Source organism: Epinephelus fuscoguttatus, linkage group LG20, assembly GCF_011397635.1.
Source record: "Epinephelus fuscoguttatus linkage group LG20, E.fuscoguttatus.final_Chr_v1".
Taxonomy (NCBI): domain Eukaryota; kingdom Metazoa; phylum Chordata; class Actinopteri; order Perciformes; family Serranidae; genus Epinephelus; species Epinephelus fuscoguttatus.
Window position 1 is genome coordinate 39,008,098 of NC_064771.1, and position 23,750 is coordinate 39,031,847.

The 23,750-nt window shown below is 42.4% G+C and overlaps 2 protein-coding genes across 2 annotated transcripts; one reads left to right on the forward strand and one right to left on the reverse strand.

Annotated features, from left to right (window-relative positions):
• Positions 1-271: 271 nt before the first annotated feature.
• fam151b (family with sequence similarity 151 member B) lies at positions 272-2,863 on the reverse strand. Its single transcript, XM_049562822.1, has one exon. It carries the CDS (start codon positions 2,592-2,594, stop codon positions 1,806-1,808), a length of 789 nt encoding a protein of 262 aa, XP_049418779.1. The 5' UTR covers positions 2,595-2,863; the 3' UTR covers positions 272-1,805.
• A 1,516-nt stretch (positions 2,864-4,379) lies between these two features.
• Positions 4,380-23,440, forward strand: tap2t (transporter associated with antigen processing, subunit type t, teleost specific). Its single transcript, XM_049562784.1, has 12 exons — positions 4,380-4,614; positions 7,115-7,663; positions 9,113-9,227; positions 9,360-9,490; positions 9,758-9,963; positions 10,587-10,784; positions 12,364-12,492; positions 12,581-12,781; positions 12,870-13,043; positions 15,231-15,390; positions 17,390-17,526; positions 21,678-23,440. The coding sequence occupies exons 2-12, from the start codon at positions 7,159-7,161 to the stop codon at positions 21,861-21,863; spliced, it is 2,142 nt and encodes a 713-aa protein (XP_049418741.1). The 5' UTR covers positions 4,380-4,614; positions 7,115-7,158; the 3' UTR covers positions 21,864-23,440.
• The last annotated feature ends 310 nt before the right edge of the window (positions 23,441-23,750 follow it).

Consider the following 23,750-nt stretch of genomic DNA (forward strand, 5'->3'; position numbering starts at 1 on the left):
TAAAATACGTATTTCAATTGCATCTGAGTATTTTGCAATCTGTATTTGATGAGGCCGATAAAAAGCAAATGTAATTTGTAACAAAATACTTTTGAGTGGAGTAATTTTGTATTTAAAATACTCAAAATACTTTCTCACAAAAACAAAAATAATAGGCTACACATTCTTATAATATTGGATATGACAATATTTTTTACTTCTTTTTTTTATATACATACATATATATATATATATATATATATATATATATATATATAATGTATATGTTTTTTCAAACTTGGGCCCTTCAGTGACTTCGTGGTCTGTTTCACTGGACTGTGCATCACATAGGAAACTGTATGTTGTTGTGGTTGATGCTCGGGGTGAGTATGCTACAAATGGATTGCCTCACGTGGGATCAATAAAGTTGTCTGAATCTAAATCTGAATCAATAAATAATATTTTAGGGTAGCCTACAGCCCAAACCTGAATTCTCTGCTTCACCAAACTGTGAGAAAACAAGAGCAAATTTGCTTCTATCACGCCATTAATGGATGAATCATGGCCGTTCTTTCTGGCATCGTTACTCATGGTCTCTAATTGCAGCATGTACATTTTGAGCATTTTTGGTCAAGGACTTTTTGAGTTATTCATGAAAAGCTTTGTGGACTGACCGACCGACTGACAGAGCTGCAGGTCACTGCTAAAGAGAAAACAAGAAAAAGTATTTTCTGTGTTTGAAAATACAAAATACATGTATTTTATTTTGATACATTTATTGGAGGGGTATTTTGTATTAAAATACATTTTGATGTATTTTTGCCCATCTGTGACTGAACTCACTCTCACTCAGCTGCTCTCTACAGAATGATCGATATCTTTTTAAGAGCAGCTGCACTTCAACAGATAACAAAACACCAGGTGAGACCGAAGGCACCATGATGAAGCAAATGGGAGGGTACAGTTAATGAGACATAAAATGGAGGTGATGAGGAGTCTGGGTAAAATATCTGAGGCAGGATGGAGGAGGAAACAGGAGAGTTTGTTTGAGTGAATCCAAACATTTATTTTGTGCACACGCACACACACACACACACACACACACACACTCTCATTAAAAACATCTAATGAGCTCCATCTTTACCAGATGCAACATGAGTGTGATGAACACATTATAATCCAGTGACAACGTTTCTGAACCACAGCAGTGGAAGTGTGAGACACAGAGACAGTGAGACACCACAGATGAGCCAGAGGCCACTGAAGACGTGTGTGCACTTGAGGCCGTGAGACATGGGCACCGTCTTCATGTGTGTTCACGTGCTTTCAAAGGTCTCACCCAAGTGCACACACCCTAACCCTAACCCTAACCCAGGCTACAGTGAGTCTAAAAACAGAGTTCAGATGACGACTTTTGATGTCGGGGCTTCGGGACACTTGGATCACTACGGACGAGCAGTATGGAGATATTTTGTGGTTTCAATGATGTGTTTCTGGACGTTTGAATCTGGGGCGCCGTCAGCCTCCATTAGGTGGAGTTGTGTTGCTACCTCCTCTCCCCTTGGATCTCTGCAAGTGATGTGAGGACTCTAAAACTTCACCTGAGCCTCCCTCGCCATATGGGTGAGTAGATAATGGCTGCATTTACATTTTTGGGTGCACTATGCCTTTAAGGACTATCTTGCAGACCCCTGGGTGCTCCTGGTCAGAGCCTAGTGTGATCCATGGCAGATGGACCAGAGGACAGGTGGACCAGAGGACAGTTCCACTCTCCTGTCTCCACTTCAGTCTGTCAGATGAGACATGTCCCTCTGTGCTGCAGACTCTCAGTTGTCGTCTTGTGATGTCTCACTGAGCTCTGTCCTCTGAGGGTCCGGCAGGTCGTAGTAGATCCTGCTGATGTCCAGCTGTCTCCTGTAGGACAGGAAGTCCTGCAGCGAGTACTCGTCCCTCTGTGCGGTCCACACTGTGAGAGAGTACCTGTGTGACTGCTGCAGCAGCCAGCTGAGCTGGGAGAAGGACTGGGAGAGGAGAGCGGCGCGCACTGGGAAGGTGACCGGGTGTTCGAGACCCCTGCACAGCTCCTCCATCACACGCACCATGTCCCAGCTGTACCCTGGGCTGTCTGTCCCTGCAGTCCACCCTGTGGTCCAGCCCAGAGACAGCACAGTGTGAGAGGGGAGAGCTGTGGCAGCAGACAGGAAGGCCCGAGGCTCCAGAGGTCTGACCTGTCCCCCAGGACCTGACAGGATGTCTGCGTTGATCCACACGGGATGGCTCAGCTGGTCCAGCACGTCCTGCAGCAGGTGGACAGATGGAGACACCGCATCCAGGCTCTTGAAGTCCAGCTTGATCCCCTTGTCCTGCGCCTTCACTGCCTGCAGCCACTCCTTCAGTGTGATGTCGCTGTCTGTGTCAGGAGGGTGCGCCATGATCGGCTCTCTGGGGTCATGACCTCTGATGATGACGTCGGCCTCGAGCATGTGAGTGTGACCCGTGAGAGCTTCCGTCAGCCGGCTGCGGCTGTTCACAGCGTGAGACCAGCTGACCTCAGCAGCGTCCCTCCTCTGGATGTGACCCCGGCTCATCAAGTACTCCAGAGTCTGCTCCGACATCTTGTCTTCACACCGCACAGGACGGAACCTGTCACGCGGCCGGTGAGCTGCGGAGGTTAAAGTTCACACTCTGCTTCAATAACAAGAGCCGAGGAAGAACAACGCGCGTCACTTCCTCCAGCTGCACTAACACGAAGCCAAACAGCTCACACACAGCCGCTGCCATCTTGGATGTTTGGAGCCACGTCGGGTAGTGGAGCTGGGGGCTCGTGTTCCCGCCCCTTGACCCGTTCGACCAATCACGAGCAGCGTCATTGATTGTGAGCACGCTAATTGGCCAATCATGACGTCACAGTTATAAACTCAGGGGCTCTGCATGTGCTGTAATACATTTGTGTTGTGTTGTAAATCCCTCAAATATGTTAAATAGAAATTTGCAAATAAACTGATGAACTCTGTAAAACTGTATGAATGAACAGACACTTTGAAATGAAGACCAAATAACTTTGTTGTCTATAATTTATGTTGTATTATTTGTATATTTATTTATTTATTTATTCTGTAAGTATTTTATTTGTACTTTATTTTGGCTATCATCCTTTTTTCTCTTTCTTTTCTCTAATTAGTTCCATGACTATTGACTCAGATAACATAATGGGCTCACCTTATGGCTGCATTTCTAAATTGTTTATATATATATTTATACAGAGAGAGAGAGAGAGAGATGTTTGAATATTTAATATTAGAATATACAGGCCACTAAAACTGTAGCATAAAAATATTTTTACTTTGAAAACCACATATCTGAATTTATTTGTCCAGAATTCACCTCTTTGAAATTACAATATGAAATTTATTCATTTGCAATTTCAGAAGCTGAATTTGAAAATCATTTTCATTGTTTGTATATTCAGATCCAAAAATTTGAGTTTCATAATTTAAAACAAACAAATTCATTCATTGATTTTGAACATGCAGATTCGGATTGCTCATATTCTGTTGGTCAAACTCAGATCTAAAAATTCCCAGCGCCTTTCTGCCCAATAAAAACACCATGTGGTCACAGGCCCTAATCCAATTTGATTTATTTGTATTTTACTATCTTAAATTTTTAAATTTTAATTTTACTTTTGAAATAAAAAAACTTAAATTTCTGCATCTGATATATATATATATATATATATATATATATATATACATATTAATAATAGTAATAATATAATCAAATCTGAGCAATCTGAATCTACATGTACACTTTTTTGCAATTAAGGAATTAGCCTAATTTATTCAATTTTTTTTATTATGAACTGGAAATTTTTGGATGTGAATTCATGAACACTGAAAAACATTTTCACATTCAGCTTTAAAAATTGCAAATCAATAAATGTCATGTTATAATTTCATAGAGGTGAATTCTGAACACATACGTTTAGATAGGTGTCAGAGTAAAATATTTTAATGCTATGAATTCAGCGGTGTGTACATTTTAATATTAAATATTCAGTGACTTAAATGACTTAAATTCAAATATATGCAACCCCCTCTATAGCATCAAATAACCAATTAAAGCCAAACTTATCAAGAAAACGATCATTTAAAAACACAGTAGAATGGGAACATGTTCCTAAAATAACAGAAGCATCTTCAGGAAACAAATATTTGACCTTTACTTTGACTTTTAGCTGGTGTCATGTCCCGTCTCTGTATGAGCTGTACTGCAGCCAGCCACCAGGGGGCGATACAGATGTTTTGCCGCTGTCGTTGGTTTTCATTCTTCTTCTGCTGTTTTGAAAGCGACTCACTCAGGAACACAGATGTAAACTATCGCCGCCGCGTGGCCTTCATGTGTAATGGCGGACAGCGTAAAGTTTTAAAACTGAAAACTTGCAACCAACGAGTGAAAAAGAAAAACAGCTAAAATGAGAGCAGCGTTTTCTCCGCCCTGTCTTTCCTCCTCGTGTCAGGTGTTCAGAGTCCAGACAGGTGACCCTCATGTCGCCCAACTGAAAGTGAAACTAAAAGCGAAACAGCTAACGTTAGCTAACGTCAGCTAGCCGCGGGCTGTGACGGGAAACACACGGTAAGTCACCAACATGACTCAATAACATCAAGTTAACGAACATATTAATGTGTCGCAGGTTTGTTAAGCTACATATCAAACAGCAGTGAGGACAGAGGCCGCCGTACATTGTTAATACGACTTGTTGAAGTTACAAGCTAACACTAGCTAGCTACTGTAACGTTACTGACCAAAGGCAATACATTAAAGTAGTGATTTAGTGAAACGAAGGTCTGAGGCTCGTTAAAATGTCCGTAATGTGTCCAGGTGTCAGTGATGCTGTCTCTGTGCTTGTTGGGAACACATCGGCTAATGTCTGGCAGCTAACTGTGTTTACACACCAGAGTACTGACAGCAAAGTGTGGTGGCTTGGTACTGTAATTACTACACTCTAAACTCTACTCATGTATTTCTATTTTGTGCAACTTTAGTCTTCCATTTCACTAACTTACTTCTCAGAGGGAAATACTGTACTTTATTGCACCAGACTACTTGCATTAAAGTCAGATTAATAATGAGGTGGTGATGTGGTCAGTACTTTTACTCATGTCATCAACACTTGTACTGTTTGTGAGGCACTTGTGCGTCACTTGTCCTCTTTGTGTTACTTCATTCTTTTACTTGAACACATTTCAGAGGTAGATGTTGTACAAATGTACAGAACAGTAGAATCAGGAAATACTTTATTGATCCAAGAGGGGACATTGTGATTTGTGTTTATGTCATTATAAAGCAACGAAATGGAAATAAAAATGTGCATCATGCTACATTGTTTAACACTAGACCTTAAGGTAATAAGAATAACACATATATACTGTGTATTCACTGTGCTGAGTCTGTAAGTGTGTACAAATATACAGATATGTGCACTGTGCCACATTACACTGTAACTCTAGTGTTGCAATCAGACATGTTAGGGATGCACGATAATATTGGTATGTCCTCAGTATTGGACGATATTTGCTTTAAAATGAACCAACATGCTTTTTCTTAATCCTCACAATGAATGAAAATCACATACAATAAAAAGTACTGTATTTCCTGTCTCCATCTGCTGCTGGGCCGTCACCAGAAGAGTATGCATGTATAACATGAGGTTAATTCATCTACAAACGAGACTTGATGATCACTAAAATTAGGTGGAGAAAAAAGTGGATATATCGATATTGATTGATATCAGTTATTGGTCAAATGAGTTGTTAGGCCTATATATTGGCATATCAGATATCTGTAAAAAATCCAATACTGTGCATCCTGAAAAGAAGAAATATGTATTATGCTGTAATGGTTACTACAACATATATGTATATATATCTCAATAGAATAAAGAGTAAATGTAATTAGTTAACAACTTCCCACTTCAGATTTTAGCTTCTTGTACTTCTTCATTCCACTTTGTTCTTCTACTCAGCTGCATTTCAGATAGAAATATTGTAGCTTTTGCTCTTTGTTGGACAGCTGTTGCTTTGGTACACAAAGGAATAGCTTATGAAATATTGTTTAGTTTTAAGACACCAAAAATCCCAGTAGTGAAACGTTGTCAAACATGAACATAACATATAAGACAGACTGTGTATCTGCATCGTTGTGTTGTCACATTCTTCTCAACATACTGCTGTAAAATTATAAAGTAGTACACAATGGAAATACTTAGTAAAGTACAACAACCTCAAAACTGTACTTAAAAGAGAGAAGGAGAGCTGTGCGTGCGTGCGTGTGTGCGTGTGTGTGTGTGTGTGTGTGTGTGTGTGTGTGTGTGTGTGTGTGAGAAAGGCAGGTTCAGAATAAAGGGAAACTTTATGAGAGTACACGCTGACAGGAAGCAACAAGAACAAGAAACAAACAAAGTCTTCAGTTTAACTGAGAGCTCTGGACGTTCTCCAGAAAGGGGCCCCACACCTTTTTGGGTTTTTTTGTATCTGAGTACCCAGTTGAATGGTGAATCTATTCAAGATTAAGACAGGACATTATGTCCCTCAGCTACTGGGCATGTGTGGGCGAGGCTGCACCCCACTGTCTGATTAGAAGTGCCCGGTATCAGAGGAGTGAGAGACACTGTGGAGTGTTGGGTCTGAGTACATCATCCTCTGCAGTGGTGCCAAAGAGGGCAGTGTTGTGCTACCTCTTCATCAGCCGTAGCTGCTGAGATCGACTTTGTTCTGTCGACTGTAAACAGTAAGTTCTTGAGTGAGCTGTAAATATAAAACTAGAGTGCAAAAGCCCAGTATGTCCTTCTGTGAGGTCGTTTATGTATAAATCAGAATCAGAAATGCTTTATTGATCCCAGAGGGGAAATTGTGATTTGTTACAGTCGCTCTGATGTGAAGAACAGAGAATGATAAGAAGTAAGAATAAGAGTGTGAAATAGAAGTTTGTAAATATAAAGCAGTAAAACAAAATAGAAATGAAAATGTGCATTGTGCCACAGTGTCTATCAGAAGTACGTAAGACTTGCTCTTGAGTGCAGCACATGAGGAAATGAACCTCACTGACAGCGTAATACAAATATCTTTTGTTCCAGGATCAGATTCAGCCTCCTGCAGTCTCACCCTGCACCAAAGGAAAATGAGGGAAGTGACAGTGTGTGCATTATTCATCCTTCTCTTCGATGCCGTGCTGTGTGTGGCGCTGTGGGCCGGACTGGTGCTGCTCAAGTGCTCCAGTTATGGTGGGCTGGAAGGTGTGTGGGCCTTTGGGGCAGTACGTTGGGCCAGTCTCCACGTTTTCACCTCCGTACTGACTGATGGAAAGCCCCAGGCCGTGCTCCGCAGGTGGGTGGCACTCCTCTGCCTCCTGTCTCCTGTGTTTGAGACTGGACGGGTCTTCATGGCACCTCCCTCAGAGCCTTACACGGGACCTTCGCCTGACCCCAGCATGCTGCTCCTGGGCCCCATGTCGTCGTCACTGGCCTGTGTGATTTGGGAGAAGGGCCTCTGCGGTGATTCAAAGCCGAGGAAAGACGACATTAAACTGAACGCCAGGCGGCTGCTGGTGAGGCTGCTGAAATACTTCAAACCAGACACCTTTTACCTGATCGCAGCTTTCACTTTCCTCATCTTGGGTGTCATCTGTAAGTATGAAATATACAGCATACTTTATGCTTCATGTAGCGCACGTGCACATATGCCCTGTTAGCTGTACACACTGTATTCTCTCTACACTTGCATTTTCAGAAGAATACAGAAACCAGAGGATAAGGCAGATCCTGTATATTTTCTAATGTTCACAAATGTGGCGAAAAGACCCAACCAACAGTGTTAGTCCGTCTCTTCATAGATACAGTCAGTATTTATGGGAACGCCCACAAAACATCACATCCCATTACGCAGAGGTCCAGACCAGTGGTCCAGTATTAAGCGAGAGCAGGGGCCAGGCTGCAGTGTAACCACTCTGGGCCTGTTCACACTGTCACTTTATGTCTTGTGCTGGTTTTTTGCCACTGACAGGCTCAGATTATTATTATTATTATTATTATTAGTGTCTGACAGGATTACCGAAAGGACCCTACAGAGATAGACCAAGATCAGTACAGGTCCGTTTGTTAAAGAGCAACTTCCTTGTGTTATTCTTGACAGTAATTTAATTTAACCCTGGAGCAGCATGTAAGGAATGTAGTCCCGTCTTGTTTTTTCCAGCTGAGGAACATCTCCAAATGTAGCTGACAGAGAAAGTCATACATACTCTCAAATCCTCCCGCCTTGATCACTGTAACACTTGCCTGCCTGAACAGTCGAGCTCCTCATCAGCTCCAAATCGTTCAAAATTCAGCAGCTAGACTTTTGACTGATCCTCTCACATCACACCTGCTTTGGCCTCCCTGCATTGCTCCTGTCTCTCACACAATCCATTTGAAGTTCTTATAATCACACACAAGGCTCTCAAAGACCTGGCACCAGAGTATATAACCGTCCAAACAGGCCCCTCAGGTCTGCTGGTCTGGGTCCTCTAACTGTTCCAGGGTCCAGGTTAAAGACAGACGGTGGTCGAGCCTTTTCAGTTTTGGATCAGCCTCTCACTGAACGTCAGATCAGCTGACTCTGTTCACGTCTTTAAATCTCGTCTGAAAACCTACTTTTACAGATCAGCCTTCCTGACATTTAATTGACTTATTGTGTGTGTGTGTGTGCATACAGGCGTGTGTATATGCTTATGTTTTATTAGTGTCACTTTTGTATTTTCTGCACCTTGGAAAACACTTTGTGCTGTCAGTATAAAAAGTGCTCTACAAATAAAATTTTTCTTCTTATTATTATTATTTTTGTTTAACCATAAACAGCTCTGAAAGACAAAGTCACCAGACCCTGTTCAGAAAAAAAGAAATGTTATCATCCACCTTTACTCAGTCGTTTACAGAGTCGACAGACACAAAACAAAACTCACAGAAACCGTCTCGGTTGAGAGAGATTGCTTTAGTACATTTACATTTAAAGGTATTATGAAAACTGACACTCACATCACAGAAACATCTCGTATGTCATTTTCTGTTCACCTAATCTGTGTCATCCGTCTGTCCTGACAGGTGATACATACATCCCTCTGTATCAGGGGAGGGTTATTGATATGCTGAGAGGTGGAGCACATGAAACCAGCTTCTGTTCTGCAGTGGGACAGCTGGCTCTTATCTCTCTGGGAAGGTAATTAAATACAAATATTTGTTGTCCTTTTGTGTTTTACAGTAAAATATCACCACTTGTCTCCTGTCTGCTTAGAAAAATGTGATTTGTTTCAGTGATGTGAAAAATAATCTGATGTCTCCATCTGAGCAGCGCTCTGTTCTCTGGCTTAAGAGGAGGCATATTTATGTGCACTCTGGCCAGACTGAACAAGAGACTGAAGCACCTGCTGTTTCACACCCTCCTGCAGCAGGAAGTGTACTTCTTCGACGAGAACAACCCCGGTGAGAACAACATACTGAACATGTCTGCTGTCATGCTTCAGGGATTTACAGGGTCAAGAAATCTGTTGTTGTGGACACAACACTTTTTCCACGTAGTCTAGATTACATGACAAAAAGTGTGCGAACACATTAAATGTCTCAAACACACCCAGTGCTGCTGCTTTAGCTCTCAAGCACAAATAAATAACCATCAAACATAATGAGAATTTCCTCCAAAAACCGCTGAAACTCTCTTGAACGTGGCCTTTTCTCCCTGTCACCACTCAGGCCGTCTTTCCTCCCGCCTGCACTCTGATGTGGACAGGATGGGCCGCACGGTCGCGCTGAACGCCAACGCGCTGGTTCGCAGCACAGTCAAAACCTGCCTCATGCTCAGAGTGATGTTAGGTCTGTCCTGGGAGCTCACTGTGCTCACCTGCATCGAGATGCCGCTGCTGGCCGTCATTCAGAACAAATACATCACCTTGTCCCAGGTAGGTGTGATGAGGCAAGTCAATGAGTCAGTCAAGCCGAACGTGTTATTTCGATTTGTTGTCTCCACAGTGAACCAAACAAAATGAATTAATAGCAAACAGCAGCATGTCGGGTGGGTTTAGTTACAGTTAGTTTAGGGAGAGTGAGACTAAAGGAAGACAGAGAGAACATTCATCAGTTCTTCTGAAAAGAATTAAAGAGAAGGAAAGGATTCGAACAGAAGCTCAGCAGCTGAAGGACTGTGTTTGTTAAAAGCTAAAATGACCTTAAATTGCACTGGAATATAAGATTGGTGGAACTGTGGCGCAACATGTGACGTTAAAGACAGGAAACTGAAGACAGATGAGCAGCACAGGTCAAGAAATCCTGAACATGTGATGTGCAGCATCATTCCTTGTTACTGAATCAGCCTGTATTCTGATTACTAAATTAATCTGTATTCTAATTATTGAATTAATCTGTATTCTGATTACTAAATTAATCTGTATTCTGATTACTAAATTAATCTGTATTCTAATTATTGAATTAATCTGTATTCTGATTACTAAATTAATCTGTATTCTGATTACTAAATTAATCTGTATTCTAATTATTGAATTAATCTGTATTCTGTGTCGAACAGGACCTGAAAGATCAGATCCAGGACTGCCAAGCTCAGAACAAAGACCTGGCTTTCCAGACGATCAGCAAGATTCAAACGGTCCGAAGCTTCAACGCAGAGAAAGATGAACTGAGGAGGTATAACGAGGCTCTGGACCAAATGTCCGCTGTGAAGACACGTTCAGGAATCTACAGTGTCGTCTTCGGCTTTATACGAAGGGTAAGGTGGCAGCACGGTGCGTTCATGAGTCATATCAGTCGACTTATCTTGGAAGCACCAGAATGCTTTGAGGTTTGAACTCAGTGTGTGGAGGAGGCCCATTTAGGAAAAGAAAAACATGCAATATGCATTTATCATGAGATATGTAAAAAAAAAAAAAAAAAAAAAAAATCATATTTAAATTGTGACTTTTAAGTCAGAATGTGAGATATTAACTAAGTTCAACTTTCTTAATCAAAATTATAGGATTAAATCTTTTTTAACTTACAAGGTTAAAGCAGTGTGATACTACGGCGGAGTATTAAGGCCACGTTGAAGAAAAAAAAATTTGGAGACTTTGAGAATAAAGTCGTAACTGAGAATAAAGTCGTAATATTACGACGCCATACCAAACCAGTCGTAATATTACGACTTTATTCTCGAAATCTCTGAATTTTTTTTCTTCAATGTGGCCCTAATACTCTGTTGTATGATACAATAAGTCCTAATTACAATTAATATTAAATTTGACATATTTTAAGTCAGAACTATAAAAAAGTGGCAGAAGTTTTACTTTCCATATAAAATATATCCATTTGTCCATTTTCAACCGCTTCTCCGAAGCCTGGTCGCGGGGGCAGCAGGCTGAGCAAAGTATTTCAGACGTCCCTCTCCCCAGCTACCCTCTGCAGCTCCTCCTGGAGGACCCCGAGGCGTTCCCAGCGTGCTCTTGGTCTCCTACCAGTGGGACGTGCCCACAACACCTCTAACAGGAGGCGCCCAGGAGGATCCTGATCAGATGTTGAACCACCTCAACATGAAGGAGCAGCGGCTCTACTCCGAGCTCCCTCCAGATGTCTGACTCCTCCCCCTATCTCTAAGGCTGAGCCCAGACACCCTACAGAGGAAACTCATTTCAGACGCTTGTATCTGTGACCTCATTCTTTCAGTCACTACCCAGAGCTCATGACCATAGGTGAGGGCTGGGACGCAGATGGACCAGGAAATCTAAACCTTCTGGCTCAGCTCCCTCTTCACCTTGACAGTCCAGCACAGCGTCCACATCACTGCAGACGCCATACCAAACCACCGATCCGTCTCATGCTCCATTCTGTTCTCACTCATGAACACTCATTGTCCGGCAGAGAAACATGACCTCAGATTTGGAGGTGCAGACTCTTACCCCGACCGCTTCACGCTCAAACCGCCCCAGGTCGTGCTGGAGGTCACGGTGTGATGAAGCCAACAGAACCACATCATCTGCGAAAAGCAGAGATGAAATTCACTCAGCAAGTTAAATTTAGACTTTAATCATAAGCACAATTAAGAATTCTGACATAAAAAGTCAAAATTGTGTCACAGTTTCTCGTCGATTTTAATTTTTTTGTCTTTTCAAACATTTTATCTTACCATCTATTGTTGTGTTGTAGAGGCAGGAGTGGTCTTCCATACATGTGTATGTGCTGCTCAAAATATGAGTAAAACCCTTTAGTTTGGTGCCTGTAATTTAGAAGTGTGTGTGATTTCTGTTTTTGTTTTTTTGTTCTAAATTTAACTACAATATCAGTAGTTCTTCTTTATATGTACTTTTTCCATGTAGCTGGTGAGTCTGGGGATAAAGATATTCATGCTGGTGCAGGCCCGCAGTCTCATTTCATCGGGTCACCTCAGTATCGGTAGTCTCGTTTCCTTCTTCTTGTACCAGAAGCCCATGTCAAACAACCTAAGGGTGAGTTACAGATATTTCACATGGCAGAGTCTCTTCTGTGTATTTGAGTTGTGAAATATAATATAATGCCTGTTGTACTGTGTCACAGGAGATTATGTATTGCTACGGAGATACTTGGTCCACAGTCGGCGTCATTTCCAAAGTGTTCAGTTACCTTGACAGAACACCAAAGTGTAAGGCGCCGGGACAGTTGGCTCCTGAGAAACTGAAGGGAAGCATTGTTTTCCAAAATGTCACCTTCACGTATCCCTCAGCGTCTGAGGATAAACCAGCTCAGCCGGCTCTAAAGGTAACTGTGCTACAGACTGACACTGTGTCCTACAGCATCACTGTTTGAATAGATGTTAACCAGGTCATCATCAACGTGTTCCGCACAGTCCGTCTCTCTGGAACTTCAGCCGGGGAAGATGACGGCCCTGGTGGGTCCCTCCGGCAGTGGGAAGACTTCCTGTGTCAGCCTGCTGAAGAGGCTGTATGAACCTCAGGACGGAGAGATCCTGCTGGATGGAGAACCGCTGCACCATTACAAACACAAATACCTCCATCAGAAGGTACAGTTGGCTCAGAGCGCTCAAATCTCTGCAACAAAAACATCATTGAGCAGTGCTCACTCTGTCTGTTCTTAGGTGGTGGTGTTCTTGGATGTTGTTGTTGTTGTTGTTGTTGTGATGCCTCCACACCAGTGACGGCTGTAGGCAGAGGCGTTATGATTTCAGGTTGTCTGTCCAAATATCACAGGAACGCCTTAGGAGATTTTTCTTTTTCAAATTTGGCACAAACGTTTACTTGTACTCAAAGGTGAACTGATTCAATTTTGGTGGTCAAAGGTCAAGGTCACTGTGACCGTGCATTAGCCTGAGTGTCAGACTGAAGCTCCCAGAACCTTCAGTCTGACACTGCCTCCATTGAAGGCGATTTACAAGGGGGAGGGAATTTGATTTTTCCCTAACCAATCAGTAGAGATAAACGACTCACCCAGAATCTGACGTCATTAGTATCCATGCCTCGGGGGTGCCGAAAACAAGCGAGCATTGCCCGTTTAAATTGTCTCCGTCATCGTGCACACCCAGCTGCATCGCTGTTAAATCCAGTTTAGCAGCTTCCTTAATTTGGTCCTCCATTAACGCGAGTCGATAGCGTCGTTAATGTGGTCTGTAGGATCTGCAGTGGTCGCCATTAGCGTGGCGCTGATTGGCTAATTGCTAGACCCGCCCCCACCCCCGGCGTTCATTGGTCCGTCCATCGTTTGGACGAGATAAATTGCAAATTCATTGCAGTATGCCAGACCAGAGATACACGCCTACTCAGTTGAGTGGGCGGGGTCTATGGTCTGGAACCAGGCTAACCGTGCATGTGTCTCATCCTCTAAATACGATATCTTACGAATGCCGTGAGGGAATTTCTATAAATTTTGCAAAAATCGTCAACTCAGACTCAACAATGAACTAATTACATTTTGGGGGTCATAGGTCAAGGTCACTGTGACCTCAGAGCCGTCTCATTTTTGTGAACACAATAACTCAGGAACACCTTGAGGGAAGTTTGCCACATTGGGCAAAAACACCACTTGGGCTCAACAATGAACTACTTAGATTTGGTGGTCAAGGTCAAGGTCAGTATGACCTTGCATCAGCCTCATTCTTGTGATCGCAATATCTCCAGAACACCTTTAGGGAATTTCTTCAAATTTGACACAAACGTCCACTTGGGCTGAAGAATAAAGTGATTGGAATTTTGTGGTCGTTCAAAGGTCAAGGTCAGTGCGACAACACAAAACATGCTTTTGCTTTTAACTCCAAAATTAATTTGCTAATTATGACAAAACTTCACACAAATGTCTTAAAGTGATGACATTTTATATCCAAAAGGTCAAAGGTCACCTTCACTGTGACAAAATAATATTCTGCATTAAAGGGATAGTGCACCCAAAAATGAAAATGCAGCCATTATCTACTCACCCATATGTCGAGGGAGGCTCAGGTGAAGTTTTAGAGTCCTCACATCACTTGCAGAGATCCAAGGGGAGAGGAGGTAGCAACACAACTCCACCTAATGGAGGCTGACGGCGCCCCAGATTCAAACGTCCAAAAACACATCATTGAAACCACAAAATATCTCCATACTGCTCGTCCGTAGTGATCCAAGTGTCCTGAAGCCCCGACATAAAAAGTTGTTTGGAAAAACCTCATCTGAACTCTGTTTTTAGCCTCATTGTAGCCTGTAGCTCTGACTGCCTCTCTGGGCACCGCGCTCACGTGTAATGTAGTGTAGACGAGCAGTATGGAGATATTTTGTGGTTTCAATGATGTGTTTTTGGACGTTTGAATCTGGGGCGCCGTCAGCCTCCATTAGGTGGAGTTGTGTTGCTACCTCCTCTCCCCTTGGATCTCTGCAAGTGATGTGAGGACTCTAAAACTTCACCTGAGCCTCCCTCGCCATATAGGTGAGTAGATAATGGCTGAATTTTCATTTTTGGGTGCACTATCCCTTTAATCACTTTTCTTGCCAGTATTCGGTGTCATATCTCAGGAACAGAAGGGGAGACATTTGAACAGAAGGGGAGACATTTGAACAGAAGGGGAGACATTTGAACAGATACTGAATTGGTGACTCTAATCTTAATACTATGTTGACTGTACAGATGTTCTGTGCTGCCTGGTTAAAACTGTGTGTGAAATTCAATCCTTACAACCAGCACTGCACTAACACTAGTGTGTGTATTAACCTCATGTATTCAGATGGCCCTGGTATCCCAGAATCCTGTGCTGTTTTCTGGATCACTGAGATACAACATTGAGTACGGCCTGAAGGACTGCACCATGGAGAAGGTGAAGGAAGCTGCGAAGAGGGCCAAGGCAGACGACTTCATCTCTGAGCTGAAGGACGAATATGACACAGGTACAGAAGTGGACATATACAGGTGTAAACAAAGGTGTTTGTTACAAAACTAATTTAAACCAATCAGTCCTGAACACTACAAATAGTTTTCCTTTGTTTTTATGCCTCTGCACCAGTGATAGCCGTGACCGTGGGTCGTCTGTCTGTTCAGGATTTGTGGTCAGATACTGAATTGGTGACACTAATGTTGAAACTGTGCTGATTGTGGAGCTCTTGTGTGCTGCGGGGGAAGATGTGTGTGAAGCATCCATTTCTTTACAGACATGGATATAAACTCTAAGTGTAACTTGACTGTTAGGTGGAGTAATTCTAGTTTAATGTTATCCTGTTCAGGGTGAAGTATCTAATGCAATTGTTTTATTGTTGTTTTTTATTGTCTATTTAACGGCACTAAGGAGCCTTTGGCCTCGTCTCACGTGACCAGCCTTCTTTAAATCGGAATGGGACTCTGGGGACATTCGTCTTTCGTTCTGTAATAGAAATGGGCGGGAATATCCAGACCACGTGATGGCGTTGCCATAGGTACGGCACGTGTGTTACATGTAACAGAGACGTTGCAGCTCTGCAATATAGCTGAATCAAATGAAGTTATATCCATTTTAATCTCTTCTTGCAATGCACTGAACACTTCCTTTCCTGTTGTACTACGGACAACAATTTGGGGAACAGAGATTCCGGTATAGGCAGGTGTAAGGCAAAGCTAATCAGCCATTGGTCGTGGAAGTATGGAAGTACATGGATTTGGATCCAATCACATCACTGCCGCTGGGAGCCAGCGCTAGTTCTGTTACAACTTTCCTACGGGAATGTCCACAGACGACAGAGTCAGCCAGCGTGCTGACGTCATCGGCGTCCGTGTAAGAGACTAGCCTTTGGCCCCGATAGGACAGAGCACTTTGTAGCAGCTTTTGTAATTTATTCCAATGAGAGTAAAACTTTGTAGTTGCTGCCTTTGTGTTGCTGATTGCCTCATGAATTTGCAAGTGCGTTCTCAAGTTGAAAAACCGTCAGCTCGGAGCAGAAAACACCCGACATCATTTGGCTTTTTTTTCCCTGTTGTCATATGGGATGGAAGTCAGGCCTTCTGTGATGGTGACGACAACAAGACGAGGCAACATTCATGGAGGACAAACTAGTGGTGGTTGTCCATTTTCTGTGCAGATGTTTATTCACTTGGTCCGATAACTAGATACTAACTAACTCACTGTTTAAAATAATACAGGGTACAGATGTGTGAGTTTACTTCACAGTAAAATACAGGTTAAGCAAAGCACAGGTGATTTGGTGGTTGTCCTACAAGAACGACTTAAAAAAGATGCAGCAAGCTTCTCTGTTTTTAAGTTGTAGGCTCTGATGAAAAAATGCAGTACGGTGTGCTTTGTGATTTGCAGCCTGCTCGGAGCAGTGTCTGGTTGGAGTCTTAGTTTGTGCTTTTTGTTGTTTCAATAGTCTGTTTAATGTGGGCGTCATATGCTTGTGTACTGTGTTTGCACTGTAGTGTGAGGGCAGAGAGATGGGTCACAGACTTAAATAAAGATAAAAGTTAGAGCTGCTTTCTTTTCATCTTGTGCTTGAGACATTTTTATGAATAAATTTTAACTTACATCAACACTGTAGGATGGACATTAAATATCAGAATCAGCTGCAGTTACAGAAACTGAAAATACACAAGTCAGTAAATGTACAATAGGAATGATGACATAAAGTAACATGTACATTTTTTACAGATTATATTTGTGTATGTAAACCGGGACAGATTGATGCACTGTGTCCTGTGAAACAGAAACTGTTGGAAATGAGTTAAATATTAATGTTGAACATACGATGGTCACGACAGATGTGATGTGATGGAAGGACAGTCTTGGTTTACAGCTCCAAGTGTCTGGCTGGGGAACAAAGATCTGTTGTGGTGATGTGATATTTCAGTAATGATTGATGGAAAACATTTTGATGTTTTTATTATGTGAATAATCTTTATGTCCGTATTTCATCTTTACAGACATCGGGGAATGTGGTGGCAGACTCTCTGATGGGCAGAGGCAGTGCATCGCCATCATCAGAGCTCTGGTTCGAGAGCCGCAGGTCATCATACTGGATGAGGCCACCAGCAAACTGGATGTTGAAGTGCAGCATACTGTAAGTATAAAACACAGTCAGAGCATGTCTGTGTCACTGCTGAGACCCATCTTACACTGAGCAGACTCTCAGTGATTATATCCCCTTTGACTAACAGTTGTCTCTATTAAAGATGGCTCTGCTCCATTCAAGTGTCCCAATAAGCCATGACAGTGAGTCAGCATGCACAATACCAGGAGCCTGAAACTCGAGCTGCTAAATGGAATTCAGCCATCATGAGTTTTGTTACTCACACCCGTGCTTTTCTGACCTACATAAAGAGGCCTGGCCCTCCAGGTGCATAAACGACCTTAAGTTTCAAACCTGTCCACAGCTGTATGTTGCTTATCTTCAGTGCTGGTAGATCTGCAACAAAGAACATGAAATCAACAGCAGAAACATCAGATAGGTCGGATCACCGTGTGTAACTGTTTATCATTAAACATTCCCAAGGAGACTCTTTCAGAGTCAAAGTCAAAGTTCATTTATTTGTCTCCCTTGGGAGAAATGTGGTTTAGAGACAGGGTACTGCTGCATAAACAGCAAGAAACATACAAACAAAAATACGTAAAAGACAGTAAAACATTCAGCATTAAAAACACACTGGTAACCAGATAGGGACCAATGTGCAAAAAGATCTTTACGTCTGGTGTTAACTGTGCATGTTTATAAAAACATGAAGTATTTAATATATCAAGTGTCCGATATATTAAACATGAAGTATTTAATATATCGGTCACTTGATTTGTGCTCAACATGGAGCAGATTAGCACGTAGTTTAATCTGAGCAGAAATGTACGATCTGTTTGTTTTGCTAATGGGACTGAGAGTGTCACACTGAACTGTTCCTTCTTTAACAACTTTGACACAAACCACATTTTTTGTTGAGCGTCTGTGATTTCCCTGCAGACATTTACAATCTCTACACACCAAATATTCACGACTAAACAAGCTGCAGCAAGTTGTTATCATCAGTCTTTTATCTTATCAACTCAGATAATCTCACTTAAGGGCTGTGTGGGTGTGGTTGCTTCAGATTTCCTTCACTGTGATGTGGCAACAAAAGACAAACAGCGTCATTGTTACAGTCGAGATTGCAGCTACTCCGCCCCCTTCATACGGCTGTGTGCCTCCCTTTGTGTGCGGCGGGCAGCAGAGCAAACAGTTTATGTTCTCAAAATGTCGTTTTTGAAGCATTTTACATTTGTTTTTGTAATTCTGTTTTTATTGGTTTATTAAGACAATATACAAACAAAATCCACAACCAGACAAACATGAAGAACTTTTGAGCGTGGCAATAAGTAAACAGATAAAACTACATGAATAAAATAGAATGGATTCATTGAAATGATTACATAAAATAAGCATAAAAATAAGTAGATAAGGAAACAAATAAATAAGTTCTATAAACAAAGATACTGGATCAAAACATGCACACAGAGAGAGAGACAATGAGGGGCTACTGATTACACTATAATAATAATAATAATAATAATAATAATAATAATACATTTTATTTATAGAGCGCTTTTCAAAAACTCAAAGACACTTTACAGGCATAAAAAAAGTGCAGAGAAATTCAATCAAGAGTGCAAAACAGCAGACAAAAGAGGAAAAACTTACAGACAGGAGTGCATTAGGTATAGACAAGGTTATAGACAAATAATGGTGCTGACATACAAAGTTAGGTGGGTATAAGGGACGAGCAAGAAGGAAGTAGGACGGATTAAATGTAGAACGGAACAGGTATGTTTAGAGTTGAGTTTTGAAGGAGGTGAGGTCTGTGCAGCCGCGGATGTGTTGTGGGAGGGAGCTCCAGAGGGTGGGGGCAGCAACAGAGAAAGCTCTGTCCCCCCAGGTGCGGCGCTTGGTCCTAGGTACAGATACAGATACAGAAAAACTTTATGTATCCCCGAAGGGCAATTCAGTTCCTACAGTCCACCGACAACACATAAAACATTCACACAACATGATTTACAGTAGGTGTCAGAGGGAGCATGACATGACGAATGGGATCCCGCAAGAAACACACTGTACAAGGCAGTGTTACAGGACTACGCAAGAAATACAAGATTACAATAACAAGACCCAAATAGGAACCCTAACAACTACTGCTTAAAAAGAAGTGCCTCAATATATTTCATCAATGAGTTCCAAGAATCAGAGATAAATAAATAAATAAAAATAGAGCCAAATAGGCCTGTTGCACACAGCAGATACTGCAGTCACAGTGACAGCAAAAGGAACGAATGACTTTGAATATCTGTTAGTCTTCCTCAGAGGCTGCAGATAAGTTTAAGTTTATAGTTAAGTTTATTTACTTTATTAATCCCCCTGTTTTCACTCTTGCTTGTCAATTACACACAGGTCTGAAAGACACACACGCACAAACAGGACCTATACATGCACAAAATGGAGAGATGTCAGAGTGAGGGGGCTGCCCTTTGGTCAGGCGCCCCGAGCGGTTGGGGGGCTCGGTGCTTTGCTCAAGGGCATCTCGGCAGTGCCCAGGAGGTGAACTGGCACCTCTCCAGCCACCAGTCCACGCTCCATATTTTTTGGTCCGGACGGGGACTCGAACAGGCGACCCGACCCTCCGGTTCCCAACCCAAGTCCCTATGGACTGAGCTACTGCCGCCCCACGTCGTCCTGATGGCATTAGGGTGAATTCTCCACCCAAGACATGATCTTGATTTATTATGTTTTTTGTCTTTTGGAGGACACGTTCCTCCCAGACAGAGTTCAAGTCTGACAATTTTGTGCCAACAATTTTGGAGCAGACTTTTACAATGTTGTTTAGGTTGTTTCTGTCTTTCACTGTCAGACTACTACTCAGTACGGTGAGGAGGTTGGCGTCAGAGGAGCGGAGGGTGCAGGAAGGGGTGTAGGGGTGGCGAAGGTCTTTAAGGTAGGACGGGGCCTGGTTGTGAAGTGCTTTGTGGGCGAGTAGGAGGATTTTGAATTGGAGGAGGAACAGGGAGCCAGTTTAGGTTCTGGAGGACAGGGGTTATGTGGTCACAGGAGCGGGTGTAGGTGAGGAGGCGCACAGCAGAGTTTTGGATATAATTAAGTTTATTTAGGAGATTGGAGGTTGTGCCGTAGAGGATACTGTTGCATCTCCAATCGACCACTGCAACAGTATTATGCATTATGAGGGTTTCAGCTGCAGGGAAGGAGAGAGAGGGGCGGAGGCGGGCGATGTTTTTGAGATGGTGGAATGCTGATTTGGTGACTTGCTTGATGTGTTGGTTAAAGGAGAGATTGCTGTCGAAGATGACTCCAAGGTTGCGGCAGTGGGGGGAGAGGGTGGAGTTGTCGATAGAGAGATGGAAGTCTTTGGCTGCCAGGGTGAGGGAATTTGGACCAGTTATGACTAAGTCTGATTTGTCGTAGTTGAGTTTGAGGAGATTTGTTTGCATCCAGTGTCTGATATCAGAGAGACAGTGGCTGAATGATGCGTTTCTAATACTTACTCACACAAAGTCAGGTCGAACATTTGAGACAGTCACTGTCCATTGTGTCCAGTTCTCAATAAAAGAATCCACCTGTTTCCTCAAATTTAAAGTCATTCCCTAAAAAGTAAAAGAGTTCTGGCATAAGATTAAACAAGCTCTGGAGAATAAATATACTGGACAGACGATTAACACTGGACCCACAGTGTTTTATTCTTGATTTACATCCTGACAAACTTCTTCCATCCAAGAAAGATATTGCTGCCTCAAATCTCTGTCTACCACTTGCAAAAAGAGTCATTTCACTGTCATAATGTTCATAAATTGGATTAATGAATAAGCCATAACTCGACCTGTGGAAAAGTTTGCAAACTATCAAACGATTAAAGCATGACATGAACATAACAATATGGGAACCCTCTTTGAAAAACAGAGAAACCATTTTTTTCTTTTCTTTTCTTTTCTGTTTATTTTATTATGTATAATTCTATTATTACTGTTGTTTGCATTTTGTTGTCTTTGAAATGTCTGACATGTGAGGGAAAACTTCTTTTTGTTGTCAGACAATAATTTCTGCATTTGATTTTCTTCTGGACAAAAAATTTGTGTTGCTGGAGTTTTTACCGCCATGATCTCACACATTTACATCTCCACTATCCTTGTCTGATAAGTTGTGCAGACACAGACTGCTGTAACTTGGTATGTCACTGTGCGTCTCAGGTGCTGCAGGAGGTTCTGGCGTGCGGTCGGACCGTCCTGGTGGTGGCTCATCAGCTGAAGACTGTGGAGAAAGCAGATCACATCATCTTCATGGAGAAGGGGGAAGTTGTGGAGGAGGGGACGCACCAAGAGCTCATGGCCAAGAGAGGACGCTACCATCGTTTGAAAGAGGAACTGTTCCTTTAACTCCGCTGAGAAAAGCTTTCTGCGGCGATTTTAGGTGCCATAAGTGATTGGAATGCTAAGAAAAAAAGTCGTCCTGACCTGGTGACCCTCCTGTTTTTCATCTAATAAGAATCTGTTGATACAAAAAGGATCTAGTTCATGAAGGGGTTTCATCTGTCTGTTTCATAGGTGCAACATGTGTGTGTAAATGATGTTTATGTCTTAGAAGGCTCAACAGTTTGATGTCATCACACAGACAAAGGTGACATTAGAAATAACTGACACTTTAATGCTCCTCAAAGTGCAGCTCACAGGTCAGTGGTGGCCCTCAGAAACATTTTGTGCAGCTCGCGATCATGACATGAAATGCATGCATTATATTTTAATCAACCACAGTCCATTTCAGTTCTGACATTTAATACACTCCTAAACTGCCCCCCTCACAGGCGTCTGTCAGGTTATACCGGCCCCACACACAACAACTTCTCACAAACTTCCAGTGATGGAGTGAATTCATGAGTTTGTCTCACAGCTGTCTGACATTATTCTACGTTTTTAGTCTTGGCCTCGTGCAAATACTGAAGTTCAATGACGTGAACATTGTCTGGAACCAACAGCTGCTCTCTCCAGCACCAAACAGGAAGCAGTAAACCAGGTAGACAGTAAACATGGAGGGACTCTAGGGAGACGCAAGAATGTGACCAAGTCTCAGTTTCTTGTTTTGAGGAAAAGAAGGAGAACCTGGTGGAGTTGTGAGTGAGCAGGAGTCTGTGTTTAATGTGGCGTATTTCTGATCCACCAACCAGCACTTATTGTAGTGAGAAATATTAACAGTTGGCCTCTCAGTCCCCCAGTCTCCTCCCACTGACATAGCAAAGCTAACCAACGGAGGCTGGCAGTGAGCTGAGGCAACAACATCCAAAATGTAAGGTTTGTACACAAATACAGTTTGTCTGCATGGAGTGTGTTGATGCAGAGTTTACAAGAATACTGTCCACACGTGGAGACTTTTATCTTTTATCTTATTTTACTAGAGTTATGTGTTTTTGGAGACACATAAGGAATTCCTAATGTTATGTTTTATCAAAGGGAGTTTTTAAAGTCTCCCAGTGTGTGGTAAGCATCAAGGATGACAACTTGTAGTGGCTCCTACCGTTGCAGGAGTTAGGGTTAGGGTTAACTGTAGTTAACTACAGTTAGCTGCAGTTAGCTACAGTTAGCTGCAGTTAGCTACTGCTCACACTGTAGTCAGACTGTAGTCAGACTGTAGCAGCAGAAGCACTTAACGTATTAACATGCTGTTTCTTTGCCTTGTTGTTTGTGACGTCAAGTTTCAGTGAGACGAAGTTATGCAGTAATTTACACTGTGGGAGAAAAATGATCTTTGCTACGACAGGTAACCACGCACCACCAAGTGAAATGATCACTAGCAACTGTTTTCATGATACACGCCAGTTCTGCTGAAACATGGTGTGCTGCAGTTTTGTGTGTGGTTTGTCATGTTGTTCTCCTGCTGTGGGTACAATCGAAGCCAAACACTGTCCTGTCCATGTCACTACTTTCAAATGTATTAAAAACTGAAAGTTATTTAAGTGTTACGTGTTACGCGTTGTGTGTTGTGTGTTTCGTAGACTCTAGCAGTGTTGTTTGATATATTTTTGGTAAAGTGTGAGTACGTCATAACCAGTGTCATAAAAAGCATTTTTCCTCCACAGTCTTTGCTCGTATCCTGAAATGGCTCTCAGTAACTGTGACTTTAAAAACTCCAGATCTAATCTTTTTCTGAAGGTTGTGTCCAGGGTTGGAAATTAACTTTTTGTCCACCTGCCACTGTGGCTTGTGGACTCCACTCAGTAGATTCCCATTGTGTTCTTAGCTGATGAGTGTATGTGTGCATATTTTAGCAGC

Bases quoted from the DNA above. Each gene is read 5' to 3' on its own strand.
- fam151b (XM_049562822.1), bottom strand. From the start codon at position 2,594: ATGTCGGAGCAGACTCTGGAGTACTTGATGAGCCGGGGTCACATCCAG.
- tap2t (XM_049562784.1), top strand. From the start codon at position 7,159: ATGAGGGAAGTGACAGTGTGTGCATTATTCATCCTTCTCTTCGATGCC. The intron at 13,044-15,230 runs GTACAGTTGGCT...TCATGTATTCAG, and splicing joins ACAAATACCTCCATCAGAAG to ATGGCCCTGGTATCCCAGAA. The intron at 15,391-17,389 runs GTACAGAAGTGG...TCATCTTTACAG, and splicing joins GAAGGACGAATATGACACAG to ACATCGGGGAATGTGGTGGC.